Source organism: Sceloporus occidentalis, unplaced genomic scaffold, assembly GCF_023333645.1.
Source record: "Sceloporus occidentalis isolate IW3139 unplaced genomic scaffold, rSceOcc1.0.p SCAF_122, whole genome shotgun sequence".
Classification (NCBI taxonomy): Eukaryota; Metazoa; Chordata; class Lepidosauria; order Squamata; family Phrynosomatidae; genus Sceloporus; species Sceloporus occidentalis.
This window is the reverse complement of record NW_028317102.1, coordinates 1035755-1060400: the sequence shown is the minus strand read 5'-3', so window position 1 is coordinate 1060400 and position 24646 is coordinate 1035755. Positions and strand designations below refer to the sequence as shown.

The window sequence follows — 24646 nt, the reverse complement described above, 5'->3', positions numbered from 1 at the left end:
ATTCCTTTTTGCCCTGGAATGTTTGCCCTTCGTTGCATATTTAAGGGATTTAAACGAACCCTAAGGAGCCGAGTCCCGGTCAGGTTACCTTCAGCTACGTCCTTGCACTGTTTTTGAAATCTCAATATACAACGTTGACTGCTTTCCTATTAAAGAGAATCAGCGCTGGGATGAGCCACCGGTGTCCAAATTCTACTGTAAACGGCCATATTTATAGAGATCAGGGAAACTGCTTAACATAGAGAACGTTGAAACGGTTTCCATGGGGACTGCTCCACATTTAGAACCTTGACTTATAATGACATTTTAACAATGGGATCCAGTGCATCCGCTTGGGATAACCAATGCTTAGCCGTGACATGGCTGTGTGACGCTCTATATATACAAACTATAAAGCACCACGAGATTACCATCTATTCTGAGACTGTGAGGAGTATACAACCTCACAGCAGCCCCAAGGTACATGTCATGCTGCCCCCATGTCTCATTCAAAACGCGTTGGGTGAGTTATTTTTCTACAAGGTCTGGTGCTATTCTCCCCCTTACAGGGCCTGTATGTCACAATTTACCCCACTTTACACCCAGTCCAGACATAATCGGTGAAATGCACACATATACAAAAGACAGGCATAGATGCTGCGTACACCATGAGATGCTCTGAAGCAGGGGTACTTGGTTTGATGACTGTGTGTGATGAGAGCGGTGAACTAGAAGCCAAAGCACCAATGACTCTCCTAAGCGCAATTGACAATTAGCAATAATAAGCATGGCGACTACTAAAGTCATTACAACACAGACATTATATTATGTAAAACTGATGGAAAAGATGTCGCTTCAGAGAAATCCGAGTTGGGTTTGAAACATCAAGAACATTAGATTTCACACATGAAACCGGATCCATCCCGATATGTTTCAGAGAAAGGCTTGCACTAAGTGACATTGAGATAGTAATTCACACCCCAGAGGTTGCAGCCGTGGGAAAGCTCGCCAGTGATGTTGGAGATGGTTAGTGGTTATCTGGGTGGAATATGGAGCTTCCGGGTCAATGGCAGTGAAGAATGCGAACAAGACAAGACATGGAGGTCTGAAGGAATTTCTGTTTGGTGTGAACACTCTTTATATTCTTTCGGAAAAAAAAAATGGATATTCTCACAATGGCTTCAGAGAAGATGGCCTGAAGAAATCTTGATGGCTTCTAGTAGACCAGCATTCATAAGGTAAGAGCGGGAGTCGCAGCTTTTGAGATGTCTAAGGTTTCTTCTTCAAGCTTAGCTGACTTGGCAACTCATTCTATAAACCCTGGTCTACTAAAAGGTATCATACATTTCCTTGGGGATCTAAGTGGATTCGGTAAGCCACAAAAAAAAGAGTAAATACTTGTGATCAAACCCCAAAACCGGGGGGGGGGTTAATTCTGAACTGTTTGTTTGTTTTGATATCCCCACTTTCTCCACAATCTGAATTAGTGGGGTGTGAAGCATGTCCTAAAAACACAGCGCATCACAGAATCAACTGCATCCACTAAGGAACCGTGATGTATCCTTCGTCATTCTTTATTTTTTGGGGTTGAATGTAAAAAAAAACAAATTGTGTAAAAAATGTGTAGTCACTAAGTGTTCATCCTTCAGTCTCGCAAAAGAACGAATGGAACAGAGAACGAGAACTTTGATGGAGGAGGCTGTGAATGGCGCTATGGGTGAAGATGGTGGCCCAGGGGCCGATGGGGTGGTAACAGCTGAAGAGGGACGTCCCAGCATTCTTACCTCTGATTGGTGTACCACCTGGTGAGGTAATTTGAATGCAAATAAGATTAGAGAGAGGCTGTTAGTAACGAGAAAAGGAGTAGAAATAAAGGAAAGAGAAACTCGGGGAGGATAGGAGGGTTAGTTAATTCCTTCACAGTATTTACTCCAATAAAGTCTCGGTTAACCCGGTATGTTTTAGAGCAGACATGTCACCTAAAACGCATTAATTCATTTAGCAAAAATACCAAAATAAATAGTTTTTTTTCCCTTTCAAAATGGCCCATACATGTTTAGGATATATATATATAGGATTATATATATAGGTGTGTCAGAACCCTCTGTGTATAGAGCTCTCCAGATCCCATAATATCTCTCTAATCGTTACTGCCTACTTCCTGGTCGATATCTTATTTTATGTGCGTTTTGGATCTTTCTAGGCCTGCCTCATAACTGGTGCAGGACTCAACAGAGGATCAGTATTTTCAGAAAGGAGGTCGATTCTGTTACAACCATTCCATTGGTTGCTATGGTAATAAGACTGTTTTTTTAAAAGGACCATAAGAATAAGGAATGAATAATAATAATAAAATAATAATAATAATAATGATATAACTTTCTCATCTATTTAGGGATGTATATAAAATTGTTTTTAGGTGACAGATCGACTTTACAGCAGCTGAGATCTTATACAACCAACAGAAATCATGGAGAAAGTTCTAGAACACAGGAAAACACGAGTGCTCTGCACAGGGATCAGGTCCTTGGGAAAGGCGGTTAGTAGTTTAGTAAAGTAGCCCATAGTGCGTAATGACAAATCTTTCACAAATTTACCAGAAGGAAAAGGAAAAACATTAACATTTACAAAATGTAGAAAAAATGTTATAATTTGCACAAAGACATTTAACGCAAACTCGCAAAATTAACATTGTATCCAACGAAACATCAACGCCCAAGAGCAAGGACCTCGTTTATGTCTTCATATATTGGGTTATGTTATGCTTTTCACATTCGAGGTAACGTTACAGAGATGTCAGCTTCTAAGCTCGCGATCGGAGCCGTCGTTCCCTGACGGGGTTCGTCTTAGTCTGCCGGTTTTGTCAGACCGTTTGGATATAGGGACTGTAAGAAGCGCTGCGTGGATTGTTGTCGCTATAAAAATAAGATCGTAGAATAATAATAAAGATAGCAATGTAAGATTTGCATGGCTTTGGCTCTATACTCGAATACCCAACTCCTGAGTCCTCGTTCCTGTGGGAAAAGCTTTGTTCAGCAGATCAAGGAGTAATCGCTCCCACTGATAACATAAACTCTCTATATGGGAGTCATTGTTAAGACGAACTCCCGCACTCAGAACATCAACCCACCCAGCGACTACTAACTAATCCGTGATGGCTTTCCATCGGCATCCCACCATGTCCTCCATACTGAGACTACCCCCCCGCCCGTGTGTTTTATCATGTATAACAAAGCGTCGGCGGCCGTTATCCGGCTGATTTGTATCTAGACAGCTTCAGGCTGCGTTCCGAGGCTGTGACATTTAGCCACAACGTAGAGGACAGCTTCATAATGATCTGTGCCAGCACCGAACGGGTTAAACGTATGCTATCTCTAACAATATCTTTATTTTTGATATATATTCAGTGATATCGTCCTAAAACCAAGTCCGGGAGCAGAGAGTAATTCCCGCGCGTAAAGTTCTCACACTTCTTCTGACAGAGCCAAACGATTACAGCATCTTTGTGACTTGTTACGACACGTAACGGTTTAAATACCGGAGGCAAATTTATGTGAAAAATAAAAATAATAATCGTCAACCTAAAAATTATTGTTAGCACTAAATGAGTCGCTAGAAATGCTGCTTGTCTAATTTACAGTCGCCCGTCAGCACATCGCGTATCATCCGATAGGAGACATCAATGCTCTGCGTATTGTATGCGCGGATTTAATGTTCATCTCTTCTTCTGAAGCCCTTTAACCCTTACCATAAAGGGGTGGAATATTGCTGTGCGGAGATGTACAGAGAGTTAAATAAACAAGAGCTATTGAGAGAAGCTGCATTTCAAAGCACTTAACATCGATTTTCAAAATCCATCAGACATCTGATGCCCTTCAGCCCTTGACTGGCACAGGGAATAAAAAAGATACAAATGGGGAATTCAACCCGATTACTTCAAAGCCGGCCTTCCAGTCTCTCATTTCAGGAGCTGGAGTATTGACTGATAACTCTTCCAAGGCCGCAACGGCTGGTGTCTCGACTTCCAAGCCTTGCTCTGACCGTTGGAGCCACTGGGGCTTCCAGGCCGAGTAGAAAATAAATGTCCACATATTACTGCATGTAGCACAGAGTAAACATAGAATTAGTCGCCTATGTGAATTGTGGAGTTATACAGGTCCTGGAAAATGTATGGAACCATACGTTTAACCCGTTCTATGTTTTTATCCATTCAAATAAACGATTCTGAACTTCAACATCTGGATGACTCGAGGGCAGGGGTCACCTCCGGATCACAATGTTATAAGGGTTGGCAACGCTGGACAGCGCTCGCCGACGGGCCGTTCCTTAAAAAATCCAAATGACCTTCTAGTAACATTGTTGCTAAAAGCCTTTTGAATACACGCTATGACGCTCGGCAGTCCCAAGTGCTCAGCATCTACTTCTGCCGAGGACACGGGGCACGGATTTCTTTGCTGGCAGGTTCACTTGCATGCTTTAGGTAGAGCAAAGTCCCCAAAAGCATTACATAGTTGTTAGACTTTATATGTTTTACTAGAAAATATTTCTTTTTTCAGCTAAAGGAGTTAAAAGACTTAATCGAAGAAGATCACAGAACGCCAGGAGGGTCAAAGGATTTAACAGTCTAGTGACCGTGTAAGCCAAAGAATCACTCTGACAGCTGAATTCTTCGAGGCTTGCATGTTCTTCCCTCAAAATCCTGGAACGATACGCGTGGAAGGTGTTCAGCTATGTTTGTACAATGCGAAGAAAGGACACAAAACCTTTTGTCCAGTTCTATTGTGTTACCTTTGTGACACTTCTAAATGTGTCACTCGACATGATGGTAGCAAAGACTGGCGACACAGCGATGGGAGAAGCTTTCACTTGACTTACAAATACTGTACAACTAACCAAAAATGTCTGAGGATAACGTGGAAGAAGAACCCTCTACACTCAGAGAGCCAAGGAAACGGTTGCTACAGCCTCTTAGATCTGCACAAGGCCCATCTGACGTCTTTATAGCTTACGTACCTTACTCTACGGTAATTGGCCGCTAAAAGGTATCACCCATTTCTAAAAACTCTTGACAAACAGTGAGAGCTGTGAAGTTTGAGGCTCACCACTAAAGGACCTGTGGTTCTTGTTACTGCTACATTATTACTATCTTTAGATAACAGGAAAGATAAAGCAATGTTGGTTTATCCTGACGGATGGAGATACTTTGGAAATCCAACTTCCATTCTAGAATTATTCAGTTTCTAACCTTAACGTTTTATCTTAATGCACCGACTCCCGTTAGCAGGCTCCTTACTACATTTTGTAGCACTTGTAAGCTTTTTGGTAAACCCGCTATATTTTACGGAGTAATTCCCAATGCCGGCTTTGTATCTTATATCTGGTCCTTGGCGTCTTTTTGGGAGGCGGGGGTGCCAGGGCCAGATTACCCATAGCGCACTGCATGTAAGAGTCAGCCGATGTCTTTCTATCAGCGGTTTGTATTAATCCTTAGATTGGAAAAGCCTTAGAACATGCTGCCCGGCCCTCTGGCACCAATACTCTGCTCTAAACGGAAAACGGAAGCTTGCGAAGAATTTTTTATGCCCCGTTTTCTTGGCTCAATTCCCCCGAGGAGGAAAGGGGCCGTTGAAGACCGGCCAGTTGAACGGTTCAGCTCGCGATTTATATTCACGCAGCACAAACCGGTATCGCCAGAAGTGTTGGGATAAAGGATACTTCCTAATCTCGTTCTTTTGGAAGTACTCGTTTTGGCTCTGTACCTGCGCGCCCGCTGGCTATTACCTAGACCGTTGGTAACAGCTGCCGGTTGTAATCATGAATAATGCAGATCATTCTGTTAACAACGGACAAAAAAAAGAAGAGCGACCGCTGCTCCGGTGAGCCCAGATATAACCCGGCCTGGTGAATCAACATATACAGCGTGACGTTACACGGGGCGGCTTTAAAGAATTCTAAGTCGGAACGGGGAGAATTCACTTCAAATTAAATAAATATAAAATAAATATTCTGAATCCTGATGCTCCTTCCCATAAAATAAATTGAATTTTATTACCCATTATACTTCCTTAACCTGAAACTATATGCCCCTGCTATGATTGCCCCTGCTATGATTGCCCCTGCTATGATTTGCCCCTGCCATATAAATTCTACGGGACAATATATATAAAGCGAAGCGGTCACCGTGGAACCAGCGAAAAGTTCCGCTTACTCCACTTCCCAGCAACCTTGGCACATAACCATAAGGGTCAAAGGCTTAGCTTGTACTGCAAGGAAGTGGTAGGTAAGTGGAACAGCTTCCCAGCAGAATTGGTAATGGTTAACCCAGTGAGGGAATTTAAACATGCATGGGACAGGCATACGGCTCCTGAATCTAAGACGAGCCAAGAACTGATTAAGGTCGAATGGGTCTGATCTGATGGCAAGTCCTGTTTCTATGTTTCTTCAGGGGTTTTGGTGAAGATGGAACGCTTGGCCGGAGAGAGGTGAGAGCTGCACTGTCTGCTTTTGTCGGAGAGCTGGTATTTTTCAATTTAAAGGCTTTTTGAACAAATGGAGGTTCTATTTACTACAGGCGTTTCCCCGCTCGGCCCTCTGTCATCGTTTCCGAGGCCGACGAGGACTGCTTTGTTCAGTAACACGGAATCTAATGGTGTCCATTGCAAAAAGAGTCTGAGCAGCCCAGACAATGGAAGACGGCGGAGAATGACCCGGCGTATCAATGCCGATAGAGATACAGTTGCAGAAAGCTACTCTGAACATAAAAAAAATCCTCACAAGTCCATTATTACACGTGTTACATCACAACCGCAGCGCCTGCGACTTCTGGCCGGGAAATAAGATCCCGCCAGTGCTGGAAGGATGCGCTCCTCCAGATTTTGGGGATAGTAGTTGTGGCCTTACAACCAACGGTGGGTAAAAAAGCTGTCTTTTTGCCCCGAGGGTAAAATATATATATATAGGCAACACTCATTGGCTTCAGAGTATCTGCCATAACATTATTATTATTGATTTTATATAGCGCCATCATATTCCAAAGCGCTGTACAAATGGGTAAGAAAGATCATTTATTATGGTTTTCACGCCTTCAACTACAACTCCCAGAATGTAAGACGAGGCTGAAGGAAAAACGGGCGACTAGACGGGCCGACGGGATCTGATCTGCCGTAAAAATTCTACGTTTAGGAAGTAAAACAAAGAAAGCAAACAGGCAAAGTCTTTTTCTTCTTGGAAGCAGCAGAATATCTCTCTTTTTTTGTTTAATTCACGACTTGCAGAAGAGGAAACAGATAAATCCTGGACCATTTCCAGTTCTTTCATTCTATTTTAAATTACTTAATCTCACCCTGTTAAGAAAAAAAAAAAAGTAATTTGCGTTTAGCTGGGGAGAACGTCGATTTACTAATGAATTGCGTGACTGTGCTGGGACTGCGGAGCAGAAAGCAGAGACACTTGGTATGTTACACTTTATGAACGGCGAGACGTCTGAAGACAGAACGCTTCCGACAAGACGTACTTCTGATTGCCATAAATGCCATTATTACCTTAAAACACACAACGGCGCAGGAACGTCTGATATTGGCCAAAAATACACTTTTTACCGACTCCGGCCTGTTTCTGCAGGGAAATTTTGCATCCACCCAAAGTCATTTGTTGATGTCTCTTTGTAGACAGATTAATGTGATTTAGAGGCAGAGTTTGGCGGTGATTATATGGAATTTAGATAACTCCGTCATTCGTATTCACCCAAAACGGGTGCGAGAGCGCATTCTTTGTCGGAACTTTAAAACATTTATCGGCTGAAATCGGCTCCGAAACAGATTTTAATCTCTACAGGCGAAATACGTCTCTGCTGCGCTTCGAAGATCATAGAATTTTTTTTTCAAAAGGAAATAAAAGTAATCCGCAATCTCAAGTCGATAACGCTTCCATCTGAAGTTCCCGCGGCTTCTTTGAGGATATATTATTGTTTCTTTAGATTTTTTTTTTTGAGTTCTTTTTTCGTTATCCAGTCCGAGGGCTTCACTAATATTGCGTGTTTCCGTATTTTAAGTTAAGAGCGTTTAATAAGTAGTAGTGTTTGGTTGGGGTTGGACACAATTTAGGATTAAAGAGAGTGAGAAATGTATCTTCGATCTGTTTGTGATTTGAACAGAAGGGGATGTTCTATATGCTTTAAAATGAAAGAAAATTGTATAATTAACCCCTTAATGACAAAGCCCATACATGTACGGGCTCAAAATGCAGTGTTTTCAATGGGTTTAGGGACCGCCCATTGTCCTTAAGGGGTTAAATATTATATTTTATTTTTATAGCACCAACAATTAACGCAAAGCCTCGTACAGTCGGTACATTCAAAGGGGTCCGACAAAAGTAGAACTGAGACAAAGACGAACCGATGAGGGGGGCAATTAGGGGTAATGAGGGGGCAGTCAGGGGTAATGAGGGGGCAGTCAGGGGTAATGAGGGGCAATCAGGTTCTTGACTTAGAGTTTTGGGAGTTCATTCGCAAAAGATGTAGGTGTACGTAGCCTCCATCACGCCGGCTGCATTATGTGAATTGACGTCTACAGCTAGTTTAAAGGCCGGTGAATCAGGGGGGTAGAACATCATTTTCTTGCGCATGTCAATTTGGACCCCATAGGAAGATGAATGGGATGAATGGCGGAGATGCGCGGCTCTGTATATGAATATATATATATCTAACCGCGTACATAAGGCGCTGCATGTGTTTCACTTAGCAGAGCTCAGCTTTTCGGGGGAAACAAATTACATTTGGATGTGTCTTGTTAGATTTTAATTATAATAAATGAAGTGTTTATCCAACCTTTCTATTTTACGCCTGGCTTGATTAATCTCTGCACTGAGAGACCCGGCGTATCCGTCTGGATTGTCTCTCGTTTGCATGTAACCATTTCTTAGGGAAAGAAGTGAGTCGTTTGAAATCTTTGAATCATAAAAAAAAAAAAGACGTAAATTTCTTTCTTCATCCCGAATCGTACGAACCCGACAAACCGGTACTTTCAATTTGTAAAAAAACATATTTCTATCAAGACAACAACTGTAACCCTAGAGATAGATCAATAACCAATCTTAGAAAGAGTGATATCTGTAAACATAACGTGTCCTACTAAAGGCTATGGATGACCAGAATCAGATTAAGACTGAATATTGATTTTAGCCAAATTAGGGCAACCTATTTCCGTTCCTTCCATCCGTTAGATCACAGAGGTCCCCAACCAGGTTGCAAAGCCTTGTACTTGGTTTGGTCCCGACGTTGCATGGGGCTCTGCGGAAGGATCCTTGGATGGTTCCTATCAACCTGAGGTTTGTCTTTCTTGGGACAATCTCTTGGCGCTGATTATTTTTTCTCAAAATGTGTTCTTCTGGGTCAAAAATGTCTGGAATTCCTGGATATGAAGAACTCTAAAGCCTCCAAAGCCTGGTAGCTCCTACCAGACCCTCAAGGCTTCAATGGTCTTCATATCATGACGTGAGGGTTTTTTCCATATTGGAGTCCTGGTTAGCGATAAGTGAACATTCTGCTGCCAAATGTCTTATTGTTCTGGACCAAACCATTTGTGAGAAGAACTTGTCAAAAAACCCAAATATCCCCGTTTTTACAAGTAAGGGAAGCTGATGGCAGCTGAGAGCCGAATGCACGCGACCAAGAGACCCTTTTCTCATTCGCACTTTTATGGTGTTGATATAGCAGATTATAATGATAACTGTGGCCTTTCTTACCATAACGGCAGTCCTGCGGCACAACGCTGTTAAAAATAATTAACAAGGGTGATATTTTCTTTGAGCGCAAACACAGCGCGATTACGACCTGTTTGCAGGAGGAAGCATCTAAAGGTCACCGTGCTTTTTTCCCGAAAGCGGTGAATTTATAAATGTAATTAGCACCCCCCCTCCCCGCGTTTTCAGTAAGTGTTGGGAGCGCAGCCTTGATCTTGGTGTCTGAATCAGTTCAGTAATTACACAGACTTCCTATAATAAAGTTTGTCAAAGAACGACGGTACCTGCTGTGCTGACCTTTACATGGATTAAGAAAATTCACTTGGATAGAAAGAGAAAAAGACGCTTCGCTGAAGAATGTGACAATGTGGACGGAAATGGGAGAGCACTCCGATAACCGCTATCATCCTCATTATCTAAATACTTCAGAGCCGCCTGCAAGCGGCCAATCGGCTCGATGGGCTGGAGATAGCAAGCGATTTGTGGCGCCGACTAGCAAAGACTAGATGTTATCACGGTCAATATTACGCAGCGCCACCAAATTTACAACAAGTGAAATTCAATTGGAGCTGAACGTTTCCCGTAATATCTAATAAAACACAGCTCGATTCGGACTTAATGGGGGGGGGGGGGATTCAGAAAAATATTTTTTTCTTTTTTAGCACCCAAGAAACGTTCATCTTTGTGCATTATGCATAAAATGACTTCAACTTCCATTTTGTATATACACGCTAACGTTCAGATGTTTGGGGTCACTTAGAAATGTGCTTGTTTTTGAAAGAAAAGCTAACTTTGTCCTTTAAAATAACATGAAACGGATCAGAAGCCCAGCGCAGACGGGGTTAATGCTGTAAATGACTATTGTAGCTCGAAACGGCTGATTTTTAACAGAATATCTTCATAGGTGTACGGAGGCCCTTTATCACTCCCATCACTCGTGTGTTCCAATGGCCCTTTATCACTCCCATCACTCCTGTGTTCCAATGGCCCTTTATCACTCCCATCACTCCTGGGTTCCAATGGAATGTTGTGTTCGCTGATCCATGTTTAAGGATAAAAGACTAATTAATTTCCTGGCTTCCATTACTTTTTGTCCCGTGTGTTTTAATGGAACCTGTTGTTTTGCAGGTTTGACTTTTGGGTTAGAAGTATTGGAAACCAGAACCGGGGTGACCTGTACCATCTACACACGGGGTTAATTCAGTCGCTGGAAATATGGAATCCCTACCTGAACGCAGCTGTTTGATTCGCCCGTTGCTTGTTGCAATATCCACAGGAAGGAAATCTTTGAACCAAGAGATCTCCGGATCGGGATTCCCGCTGGCAGCGCACAGCATGGTGGCCGTGCGGGTTTTTTCCACCACCTTCAGCTGGGGACCCATGTCAATGACGGGGAAGCCGGGGGGGATCTGCTCTGTAAAAACACAAAAAAACCAAGTTCAATACATTCATTCAGTAATATAACCCCCCGAGCGCTGTATACAGTAATATAACCCCCAGCGCTGTATACAGTAATATAACCCCCAGTGCTGTATACAGTAATATAACCCACCCAGCGCTGTATACAGTAATATAACCCCAGTGCTGTATACAGTAATATAACCCCCAGCGCTGTATACAGTAATATAACCCCCCCAGCGCTGTATACAGTAATATAACCCACCCAGCGCTGTATACAGTAATATAACCCCCCCAGTGCTGTATACAGTAATATAACCCCCAGCGCTGTATACAGTAATATAACCCCCAGCGCTGTATACAGTAATATAACCCCCCCAGTGCTGTATACAGTAATATAACCCCCAGTGCTGTATACAGTAATATAACCCCCAGCGCTGTATACAGTAATATAACCCCCCCAGCGCTGTATACAGTAATATAACCCCCCCAGCGCTGTATACAGTAATATAACCCCCCCGCGCTGTATACAGTAATATAACCCCCCCAGCGCTGTATACAGTAATATAACCCCCAGCGCTGTATACAGTTATAACCCCCCAGCGCTGTATACAGTAATATAACCCCCCCAGCGCTGTATACAGTAATATAACCCCCTGCGCTGTATACAGTAATATAACCCCCAGCGCTGTATACAGTAATATAACCCCAGCGCTGTATACAGTTATAACCCCCCAGCGCTGTATACAGTAATATAACCCCCAGCGCTGTATACAGTTATAACCCCCCAGCGCTGTATACAGTAATCACCCCCAGCTCTGTATACAGTAATATAACCCCCAGCGCTGTATACAGTAATATAACCCCCAGTGCTGTATACAGTAATATAACCCCCAGCGCTGTATACAGTAATATAACCTCCCAGCACTGTATACAGTAATATAACCCCCAGCGCTGTATACAGTAATATAACCCCCAGCGCTGTATACAGTAATATAACCCCCGCACTGTATACAGTAATATAACCCCCCAGCACTGTATACAGTAATATAACCCCCAGCGCTGTATACAGTAATATAACCCCCCAGTGCTGTATACAGTAATATAACCCCCAGTGCTGTATACAGTTATAACCCCACAGTGCTGTATACAGTAATATAACCCCCCAGCGCTGTATACAATAATATAACCCACAGTGCTGTATACAGTAATATAACCCCCAGCGCTGTATACAGTTATAACCCCCAGCGCTGTATACAGTAATATAACCCCCCAGCGCTGTATACAGTAATATAACCCCCCAGCGCTGTATACAGTTATAACCCCACAGTGCTGTATACAGAAAGGAGAACTAACTAATATAAATGTGATATACATTATATTTTGTAAGAACTGTTTTAACAACCAAAACTGCACAATAATTGATTTTTAATCCGATACTAGTAATAAATCGGTGGTCTGACAGACCGGAGTCCAGTCTGGGGTACGGACAAATATTTAGAAACTTCTAAACCTCTCCTGGGCCGACGCTAAACAACGGACCCAAAGTCAGCAGAGGTCGTTTCCCCCGGGGGTGGGACGGAGGCCCGAGACATTAATGTACTGAACTTTGCGTTCATTGCAAGGCATTATTCCCGTTATTTTAAATACACGCAGAAGCACAAAGAAGTGAAAGGCGCAGCTTAGACGCCGCTACGCAAAGCCGCTGTCCTGCGGCACACAATACGAGCCCGCGGTGAGCCGGAGAGCTATAAATACGCATTCAGCTGCCGAGACGCAGCCGTAACTTCCAGCTGCTATTCAGAAATTAAAAAGCCGCGGCCCGGGTTATGGATAAATAAATACAAATCAAAAGGCAGGCTTTGTTTCGCCCCAATTAATGTTTGAAAGTAGCGGCGAGGCGTGGGTGGGCTTCTGTTGGGAAGCTACGGCCACCGGAGGGGCAAAATAAAAGAAAGACCCCCATTTTTTTCCCTTTGGAGGAGAAAGACTGATGGAACTCAGGAATTAATCAAGTTCTTGGCACGCTCAGCACCCCAAGCTGTGACGTGCAAGGAATCTCTTCCCTCCGCACCCCAAAAACGATCCGTATCTAGCATGGAGGAGAGGCGTCTGTCATCCCATCGCATGGGGAAAAACATATTTTGCAAGAATACAATAAATGAATGAATGTTCAGACTCCTCGAGCTCAGAGGATGATAGAAGAATAAATGTGTATGGATGTAGGGGACGTGTAACAAATAGCTACAATGGAGCAATGAAAATACGAAGACAACAACACCCACTCTCAAGGGTCCCGTTTTATCAAGGACAGTCCTTCTTTCATACCCAGGTCACCGTTCTCTCTTTTTCCTCCCCTGCTGCCCCTGAGCTCAGAATGTTTGCTGGGTATGAGGGCATCTACAGCCCAAAAAAAAACACAATAATGTGCAAAAAAACAGCTGGAAATGGGTTTATAAGGTTTAAAACTGATGTTTTGGGGCAAAGTTCTAAATCGGAACAATCATGGTGGAAACCCGTGGAATGGCCCAGCTGATGGCCTCACACTTTGTTGCCAATGGTGGCTACTTTACATACGTGGCACGGAAGAGTCAATGTTGGGGCATCAAGCAGAGAGCTCCCCAGTACCCAAAGTGCACGAGATCTCCGAGCGTGAAAAGATCCGAGTATAACAACAGATCTGTTATTGAGACATTGCAACGAGGTCTTCATAGCTCAGCTGATACACTGCACTGACACACAGAGGGGCCGCAGTGTGCCGACTCCAGGGCATATTCAGCCACCGGCGACGAAAAGGTAATTAATCTTAAGCAGGTAGTTTTCTTTTTTAAGAGGGGAGAGAGACAGCTCTCGGAGTAATTAATGCACTGCTGACCCGTCCTATTGATTTATTCCGCACAAACGCAAGTTGATGAACAGGACACAACATGGCAGATCGAAGCCATTCACAACGTGTAGAGATCAGAATAAAAATCCACGCTGTGTTCCAGGCTATCAGGTAAGCAATCCAAAAGGTTACACCTAATTACGGCGCCGTCGTACGCCGCAAGCCGCGCTCCAAGCCATTGGAAGTGCGTTTACGATCGGCACCGCGACCACTCGTTTATAAAACGCAGCCTTAAAGGGATGGAAAATTTCATTACGGGTGCCAGGCACGGAGTTCCAGTAAAACTCTGCCTCCGTTCTGTACCGTGGAAGGGACTAAACTAGGCTTTTTAAGATTGTTTTGAAGTTTACTCTTTTTTGTTTCTTTCTTGTTTGAAGTTTAACTCCTATGCGATTCTATAAGCCCGGTGAAATGCTTGCTATGGATCATGGGAATTGTAGTTCCCAAGCTGTGGAGTTAGGTAATCGCTATAAAGAGAAAAAAAAGAGGGGTGTGTATGTGTATATATATATATATATATATATATATATATCATAAGCATCTCTAAGGATAATATGGTCCAACAGCCTCCTTTCTAGGAGCTCAGAATGTTGGGTATGAGAGTATAACAGGGTTCTACAGCCTTAATTGCCCCGATTAAGTGCAAATAAACAGCAGAAAGTTAGTTGTGGAAAATTGGGTATATACAATGCATTATTCTTCTAAATGGTTTATTTAATTACATAAACAGTTATCTACAGATCACAAAGTCAAATAAATATCCCTATAAAGCCTTGCCTGTACCCCTGCCACTGACCACCCCCCCAAAATACAAATCTGCCCCTTTGGGTATTTGAAATGTTAGCGGGTAAAGGGTAATATTACAATTTTTAATAGTTCTGATATACAATTTGAGGCATTAATGCAATCAATGTTCTAGATCTACGATGACCCCTTTTAGACCACTTTAATTGGGTTAGAAGATACCAATATAGGTGAGTGGCTGCAGATAGAAAGGGGCAGATGGAATGGGGTATGAGGGAGATAAGTCCTCCATAACCGTTATCTTCTTGTGGCAAAACATCCGTCCGTATTACCATTCCAGACATTAAGTGCATGTAACGATAAAAGTAAGAAAAAAGAAATCGGTATAGTATGGACATTTGAGCCATCCTGCTTTATGGCTCCAATAAGCTGGAAATTAGATGACAAAGAACAAAGAAACGATTAGTATAGGGAAACCTATAAAAAGAAACCTAAAAATTTATATGGAGTGAAATTTAAAGCGCCATTAAAAGCCGCCACCGAGGCCCAAATTGAGATATTTGAATATTCTGTCTGCAGCACAGGAGACGGAACAGGGCAATGCATGGAGATCTATCATCTGGCCCACGAATGGTTAAGTGGAACAAAAAAAAAGTGTTGGTAAAAGGTTTATAGAGATATTCTAATAACGGCGAGTTTGCCCCATGCGCAACAGCATCCCATCCCCGTAGGTAAATGACCTGTAGAGCTGAACAGGACTTAATTTGCATACATGGGCAAGCTTTAGAATAAAAGGGAAACCGCGATTAAATCCATATGCCTCCTAATAATTCCACTAGCACAACATGTCAACGGATAGCTATGCTGCAAACGCATCTCTAAAAGGATGTTTCTAAGGGATAAAATGCCTCCTTTACGATATAAGCAGAGGAAATCGTCTTGTAAAAATTGATGTATTGAGTGACATCATTATGATCATCAGAAGCTTCTTTCCGGCATCAAAAAAGGCTCAAGACTCACGACGACCGACGGTGAATCATTTATTATAAAAGTTTATGGGAGCACAGAGTCGCCGTCATGTTTCGTGAAGGTTTGAGCGAGAGGCAAGCTCCAAGATGGTCCTTAAACACACAAAACCACAGCGGCGCCTGTAACCAAACAAAGGATTTGCTTGTCTGTCTTGTGATGCAACAAATTCCTTCCGTGGAGGCCATCGAGCGGAAGGCAGCAAAAGAGGCAACCGACCGTCGTAATGGCTTGTTTAACCAAAGATTAGGTCATTGGGTGCCGATGGAAACCTATGGTGTGAGCAAACGATCACACATAACCTCTCCACCGCCAACGGGGCCGTGACCGCCACGAGAAGACACGACGCAAACAGAAAGAGCTCGACAAAGGAAAGATTCTAAAAGAGATTCTGCGCAATTTCCGGGAAGAAGAAGCTAAAACAAGAAAAATGCATTTCTCTAAAAGATGTTATCGGGGGGATGAAACATTCGATTAATTTCCCTTTAACATGACACGTAAAGCTGGTGAGTTATTGTGTATTGTAACAGGACCATGTTAAGGTGACCCCAGATCTACCACCCTCTAATTTGCCCCCCTGCCGACCTTGGTAGACAGGGGAAATATGGTTTTTAACCTTTTTTTTTTGCAGGCAATTAGTAATTTTTACATTCGATTCTACCTACTGGCAAGCAGGGGTGACCCCCCCCCCCCCCCGGGTCCCTACCAGATATTAGAGAAAGCGCTTCTTGTGAGTGGTCGATCTGAAACTAAGAAGGGTTAAGTTACTGGAGAGCTTGAGGAGAAATGGAGAAGAGAAGGAGAGCGTTACCCCAGCGGCATATCGATTCTCCGCGAGGATGGAGAGGGAGGCCAGCATCTCCTGACACTGAAGCTTATTAGTGCGCGGTCTGGCATTGATCAGTGTTTCGGCGGAAGGAACGGGAAAGGCGTTGTATACGGCTGTGGATGAGAGCTGCCAGCCAAGACGTAAAAAAGGGCTTCGCTTTCCAGAAGATAGAGTTTTACCTCCACCAAGCTGGTCACGGGCTGAGCTGGTTGTCACTGATGGCTACTGTGAGTTTAATGACTTCAGCAGCCACCAAAGGCCAGGAATCGATGGCGTGAAAGCAGAGCTCTGCGGACTTGGTTCCCGAAGCTGCCTCGTTTCTGGGCTCAATTTAATCATGAGCTGCAGGGGCCGATCAACCTGTTTCACAGGAGGTTCCGCAGCAGCTGAGGCTTCTCATACTGGGTGTTTAGTGGATTCTGCTTGATTTCATAGACAATGGAAGAGTCTTGGTGCAGACGGTTTTCTGGATCCAGGTTCACTTGACCGCCATTTGATCTCCCATCCCCAGTGATCTCCCTTAATGCCAAAGACGGCACCATAAAAACAGGGGATTTTGGTTAAAGTATAAGGTTTTAAATGCATTCCACCTGCTGCTATAAAACCTAATAAAATGCGAAAACACGCAAAAGAAGTAAAACGTAGTGGTGTTATGTCACACGTGTGATGTCACTGAGTTGTGCCATAAGAGGTCATCCTGCAGATCATTAAATAACCTCTCTTGCAGAGGATTTAGACATCATGCACAATCCAGTTAAATGTATATATATATATAGATACATTAACTCATTCCTTGTACTACAACTGATTGGCACTAAACAGATACATGTATTATCTGTCTTAATACTCGGTGTACAAAGCTGCAGCTTCTCCTAAAGCAGAGACAGAATGGATAACTGTGAGGTATGTCACGCAAACAAAGAGGACCTGAAAAGGCCGACTGTGCCATTAGTCCCGATGTCACGCGTTTAGAATGCGTGCAAAATTAAGGACAATTAATTCGCTTGCCCGAAAACATTGCTTCACGACTTAACGGCCGTGTCCTTCAGTCGACCTCATCCTGAGCCGCTTATCTCGGGCAGTTCCTAAAATTTCATGTGCGTGGAATCGGAGGACGGCTAACAAGCCGTGAATCAAAGAGAGGTCGTTATACGGGAATCCTTTGCCGCTTTAATCCGTTTATGGGGAAGCCACTTGTTCTCTGCTATACGGGAGGAAAGACAGATTTATATATATATTTTTTTTTAATAAATTCCTTGTTTTTTTGACGCACAGCCGTATCGTACACAGATCTTATTCATGAAAAAAAGGTAGGAAGCTCTATTATAAGTGAAAGATGCAGAGGAGATTTGATGGAAGTGAAACGTATCCAAGTATCTTCAACATATAGATCACAATAAAGGAAACCAAAAAAGAGGAGACCTACGCCAATATTGAGGACGGCATGTGAGAGATTAAAAGAATAATAACAACAATAATAAAAATGATTATAACTGGACGTTTAAAATAAAACGACTGCTTTAACGGCTGAGGGTAATGGGAGTTGTACAACAATAATCTAGAGGATGTCAGGTAATTGATGATAGTATCAGATCAAAATGTTAAAGAAGCTTGCATCTGAAATCGTTAATATTCCATTCCTGGTAGCGTGTTCTAAACCACCTGTTCCATGCCTGTAGCCTGCTAAGCACACGCCATGCTAATGATGGAAAGCAGAATACATTTATTAATAACAGCTTTGGGTTCTGACATTGCCTTTGTATTTTAAAGTCTTTAAGGAGGAAATACCTATCTCTGTATATATATATATATATATATATATAGGGGTGCGCTCCATTTACATGTTACGGTTTAATGACATAATCCGGGCAAATAAAGCATTTTCTCCGAAGCCAGATTCCGGTCAATCCACCCCCCCCCCCCGGGAGTCAGCGCTTTCGGCAGAAGTAAAGCGACACTATTTTAAGAATAGATTAGACTATTATGTGTTTAAAATAAGCACAAACTCTTCTGGGCAAATAATTGAATAATTGGAGAAATAGAAGGATATTCAGATCCCTGCTTTATCGCACCTCTCCATCCAAGGGGATTACGGAAGCATAAAGTATTCATGGGGAAGCAAGGATTTTAGCAGCTCATTAAACAAGATGGATGTTTAGCAATAAGGAGAATGGATACGGATGTCTTGGATATGAATGAAATGTCTGATCAATGCTGTACCAAAGAAGAGAAGCGGAGACCGCAGTACCAGAACCTACTTGTGGACAATGTATATTTATTTAATAGACAAGAACTGCAACCTACGATGAATAAAAAATGGAGGTCTGCCATTTAAGCATGTCCCAGTTTTAAATGGTCAGCCTCTCTCAGGGACCCAAGTGCCCGTGCCCCTCTTTTCTCCCCTCTGTCCCTCTTTCCTCCCCTCTGTCCATCTTTCCTCCCCTCTGCCCCTTTCCTCCCCTCTGTCCCTCTTTCCTCCCCTCTGCCCCTCTTTCCTCCCCTCTGTCCATCTTTCCTTCCCTCTGCCCCTCTCTCCTCCCCTGATGCCCTTCTTTTCTGGGAGGTCAGAATGTTTGCTGGGTATGAGGGTATCGCAGGGTTCTACGGCCCTAAAGGCTCCACTAATATGTATAGAAACATCAGAAGATGGCATTAAAAATGAACCTGATTAAATTGAGTGCTTTATTTTTCTTCTATCAATAGTCACTAAGTTCTATAAATGTTGTTAGAAAAGCCCCACACCCTTTAACACCCTCTTGTTAAGATGTCAGGAGGCAGTGTATGTGTTGGAGTCTAGCAGTAATAAAAGACTGTGTATATCTCATTAAATGGCCTCGTTCAACCTTTAAATGTCCTCCGTCTCAAACCCTGAGACAAAACTGCTGGCTCCGGCAGCCACGAGAACCGAGGTGTGAAACTCGGCTGGGCTCATTACCCTTCAGTTACAAGAAGCGGTCATTTTGGGTCCCAATTAGACCCATCAGTGGCGAAACTTCTGTCCGAAGCTGAATAAACTGTAATAAAAAAATAGTGTCAGCAGTAGAAGGTAATGATTTGGCGCCTTGTCACCTAAGCATGTGGAGCGACGCGGAAGGAAGCTTTGTCTTAACGAGCAGTGGAGGCGTCTCACACCTCGTGTGTCGGGGCTGCGGACCGTGACCTGCGGGTGATATGGGGGCTCGCTAATCCCACCCGCGTATGGACACTCTACACGGTCCATCTATCATAAAAAGATTAGCACCTTACGTGCAAAGTTACAAACGTAACATAATAATGTGATCATACAAAGAGCTGATACACGAGTCTGAGCATTAATCGTATTACAAAAGAAATTGAAGCATTTGTAACATTTTTTTTCTTAATGTTACCACTTTAACCTTTGTATCACTTTATAAACGCAGAGATCTGTATCATTCCCCTTTAGGTCATGACATGAAAAATCATCAACACATGCAAATCCACAAAGTGGGGCAAGCGACGGGTTAACGCCGGCAAAGGCTTCAGATGTTATAATTATCGCAGGTTATGATGAGACTGGAGATGTAACATTTAAATATTAATCTTGTTTGTGTAAAGAAACGTTCTCTATTATGTGACAACGATGATGAAGAATTTATAAACCGCCGCCGCCGTCGCGATGAGCAGTCTCGCCGTGTCTGACGCGCTTGGCATGTAAGCGGTTAAAACGCAGGCTGCTTCTCCGCGCTGAGGCTCGAGTGTAATGAGATAGCCGGTAAAAGAGATACATGGACAAGAGAACAGATGGGCAGCCACGCCAGGAACATCAATTATTCAGCAAAGGCACAAACTGCAGAAAAAGCAGACTCAGAACATGTCCGTCCGCGAGAACTGCACGGAAATCTGATCTAATTTTAACAATGTCATCACGATTCCAATGTTCTGATTGACGCTCTAATGTTCTATCTCTATTAGAATTTCTAATCTGAGGCCTACAAATTCCGCCCCAGCATTATAAAGTTCAGATTGAGACTTTTTAACCGTCTCATCGGGGTTCTAATGTTCCGATCAAGGTTCTAATGATTCTAATTCCGTGCTTAAGGTACTCATTTTCTGCTTGGGGTTTCAATGTCCCGATCATGATCTTAATGTTCTAATTGAGGTTCCGTTGTTCTAATTAGCATTCTAATTGTCTGATTAAAGTTCTAATTGGGAGTTCTCACTCTGGTTAAGGTTCTAAGGTTTTGCTCGGAGATCTGATGTTCCGAATAGGACTTTTAATGATCTGATTTAAGTTCTAATCAGGATTCAAATTCTCAGACAAAGGTTCTAAAGTTCCGATCGAGTCTCTAACATTTTGACCAGGGTTTTGATATTCTGATGGAGTATTTAACATTCTGGATGGGATTCAAATGTCCTCGGCGAGGTTTTAAGATTCTGATCAGAAGTTTAGTGTCCTTACGGGAGGATTATTCGTCCTATTGGATTCTAAAGTCGAACAAGCCCTAGGGGTCCCTACCTCCAGGAGTAAATTAGGGAGTCACTGCTTCGCAAAAAGTTCAGATGATTCTCGTGGGGGAAAATCATACTAAAAAACTTGTAAGATTCTTGTTAAATGAATCTAAGCACAAGCTTATTGGGGAAAATAATAGTCTTAAAAGGAAACAATAGCTCCAGGAAATGAAGGTTCTGTCCCTGAAATCAGACGGCCTATCTGGCACATCAGGTGCTGCCGTGCGCATGTGATTCCCATACGGTCCGGACTGGTGACGTACGGCTGGATATGCCTGGTCGCTCATTATGTTAGCACAAAAATGTAGCGTGTGGCTGGGTATATCTAGCCGTACGTCAACATCACCAGTCCGGACCGGTTGAGAATCACACGAAAATTTAAAGGGACCTCTCAGCTATCATATGCACCAAAGAGCATCCAATGGCTGGAGTCCCTTTAAAGATCCTAATACTTTCTGGTCCAGACAGCATATAGGAGATACCCAGCCTCTGATCAGGGTGTTTCTAACAATCAGTGACTTCCAGCACAGCTGGCAAAATGCGATAACAATACAGACTTAAAAAAAATGTAAAAAAATACTTATTTTAAAAAAAAATACATTGCTTTCCATTTCACAAAGCACAGTCACATTCAGAGAAAGCGTTATATCCCCCCACAACGAGATGTAACTGAGCAGAAATCCCAAAAAGATTTGACAAAATGGCTGAAAAGAGAGATTTCAGCTGCATGCTTCTGCCGAGCGGCAAAATATTATAAAAAGTGTGATTTTCGGCGAAAAGGTAGGATTTTATGAAAAATATACTTAGCGGTTATAGTTATTACAGTAAGGCTTTCCTTACATAATAGAATTTATTTTTTATAGTAGTTTTTATAATATTATCGTTCTCTCTGTTGTGAACAAAATTGCTATTTTAGTATCTGCTTCCTCTTGAGGGTATGATACAAAATATTGATTTTTCTTTTTATATGCGGAGTTCAAATAAATAGGGCATCTATGTAATGGAGCAAATATATAACCATATGTATTTCTGGGAGATAAGAAAAAAGGAGGCTACGGGAGGGACTGATTAAGGTCTTTGAAAGAAGGACCAGAAATGGCTTTTAATGTTTCCAAAGACAGTACGGAGTTTTATATGATATATGACCAAGTCTGCTTATCATAAGGTCACAAATGGCACACAGGGGCCAAGGAAGAATTTTCTTTTCATGGCCTAAGGCAGTGTCCACCATCGAGATATCAAAGTAGGGTGACAAAGATGCTCTACAAATAATTAAAATTAAATATCGCATTTCTCTTATCACCCAACAGCATGCCCTCTTGAACTTTTGGTCTAGATCCTTTAAAGAACGAAAAAATGGCGTTATTATCCAATTTTAGCTAAAGTACAAGGTCATGTCACATTTATTGCTAAGCAGAAGCTATCATCTTTTAAGCTTGGACCTTAAACCCACATTATTATTATTATTATTATTATTATTGCTATTATTATTATTAGTATTGCTACTATTATTATTATTATCATAATATTTTATTAATATAGGACCAAGATTATATTCTCCCAGCTGCAAGCAAACGCCTTTAAAAACAAATCCTCATTGGAATATTTAAATATCGAATATTTGCTTTCGTGATGCGTTGTCTCCAATTTATTTAGTTTTGGCTATATAGAAACCGCAGAAAAGATGAAAAGGTTGCTCTTAGAAATGTGTAATTTTCCCAAGTATATCATCATCAACGCTTGATGCTACCCTGGAAGAGCGTAAACAAAATCTTTTAATCCAGATGCGTTATATTGTTTACATCATAAAAAAACCTCACAAAATACAACATAAAAATAGAATAAAATTCCTATTGAAATATTACTTCTCTGGCTTTCTGCTATATATATATATATAATTTATGGAGAAAGTTCATGCTGGATAAATGAAAGTTTTAACAATTGGAACATGTAAAAAAAAGTATACTTTTAAAATGATATTATTTGTAAAACCTTGGTTTCAGTTCAGAAGTGAAATTTTAAGAGGACAGAAGGTGCTAAAAGAGAAATGTAGTTCTTAAGATGAATTAGCTATTGATCGGCTGCAAGCCGCACTCCCTCTACGTCTGACTTCCATCTCAATGGCAAAATATCAGCATTTGTCATATAAAAATAAAATAAATAACCATTCTTCAAGTTGTTTGTGTCAAGGGAATGATTCTGGGTCTTGTAACCACCGTTATTTGCTACACATTTCTTCTGTTCGGTTTCTTTATCACCAATAAAGAGTAATCACAACGTGGATCAAAGTCACAAGGAACCCGACACGTGGACTGAAACCGGGTTCAGCTCTTTCTGTGGCTTCATTTTCAGAGCCATCGCAGGTTTCATTTTTCTTCCAAACTCAATACAGTCTGTTCTTTCGCATTATCCAAGTTTTCAATCAATTAAATCTCCCCTTTCCTTGGCTCCGGCATCTCCACTTTCAAGATTATCGCAGTGAGGACACGTTTGTTTTACGGGCGCACGTTTCGAAGCCAACTTCTCGATGCCTCTTTTGCCACATTTATAAGCGAATACTTTGACATTAAATGCATCTGAAGTCTGATAAACATGTACAGTAAAGCCTTATTTATAATATTATATTATATTATTATATTATTCACTATTTTCCTCCTCTTGCAAAGTAATATGGCAAATGATTCAATCCAAAGACAATACCAAGGACTGATTCTTTAAAGCAGAAGAGAAATAGGTAAACTAGACGAGCCAAATGGGTCTAACTTTATGTTTCTATATGATTTTAGGTTTAAGTTATACAGGGCTTATGATCTGTGGAGAGCACGAGACAGAGCCGGTTTAAATGCCTCCTCCTAGTGATTCTTCGGTTCCTCGTGGAGATACTCTGTATCAAACAGATGACTCTGACTGCTTTGGTGAGTCTGTGCCAATCCACTTCTAGGCAGGTATATTACATACAAGCCTGGAGAAGACTTCTTTGAGTTGTGACTACTAAGCATGTGCCTATTGCACCCCACACACAAGGCCACAGAACGAGGAAAACGGGCAGGTCCACCAACAGAACACCACGGCCCATCATGCCAACCCCTTATGGTGACCAAAAGCCCATTCATCTTCTCTCTATATTAAAAAAGAAAATGCCAGCCGGTTCTTTCCCCCATGCCCTCTATGCTTTTAATGAAGCCCATCTGCCTTCCCCTGGGGCCTTTAAAAAAAGACTTACTCTAAGGTCCCTATGATTTAAAGACAGAGCTCACCCACCCCTTCTCGTAGGACCCGCCATGTTTAAGAAGTTCAGAGCTTAAAACAATGCATTGGTGTGAGTGCACCGGTGCAGGGGTCCCAGGCCACTCGGGGGCTGCTCTGATTACACTCCTGAAAATGCCTGCGGCTTGGCACTTCGCACCCATATGACCCATCCCTCTGCCCACAACTTGCCAACAAGTTCTATGTGAAGAAGTATTGGCCAAATGTCGCCCTGTACCATCTGGCAATTTGGTGAATAATGCGTTACTCCAGAATGAGCCCGATCACATCCGCTAATGACCAGACAAATTAATGACCACGAACGGCTT

At 42.3% G+C, this 24646-nt stretch overlaps 1 protein-coding gene across 2 annotated transcripts in view; it reads right to left on the bottom strand.

The window, feature by feature from the left end:
- Positions 1-24646, bottom strand: part of LOC149282140 (receptor-type tyrosine-protein phosphatase F-like) — an 82351-nt gene that overhangs the window by 30803 nt on the left and 26902 nt on the right. The window contains exons 3-5 of one of the 2 annotated variants that reach the window (XM_089498568.1): positions 20182-20186; positions 10946-11129; positions 1764-1781 (exon numbers count right to left, since the gene is read on the bottom strand). In XM_089498568.1, coding sequence (XP_089354694.1) covers positions 1764-1781; positions 10946-11129; positions 20182-20186 — 207 coding nt within the window. Of the gene's footprint in view, positions 1-1763; positions 1782-10945; positions 11132-20181; positions 20187-24646 lie in introns of both variants that reach the window. The other variant, XM_089498569.1, reaches the window with a different exon arrangement.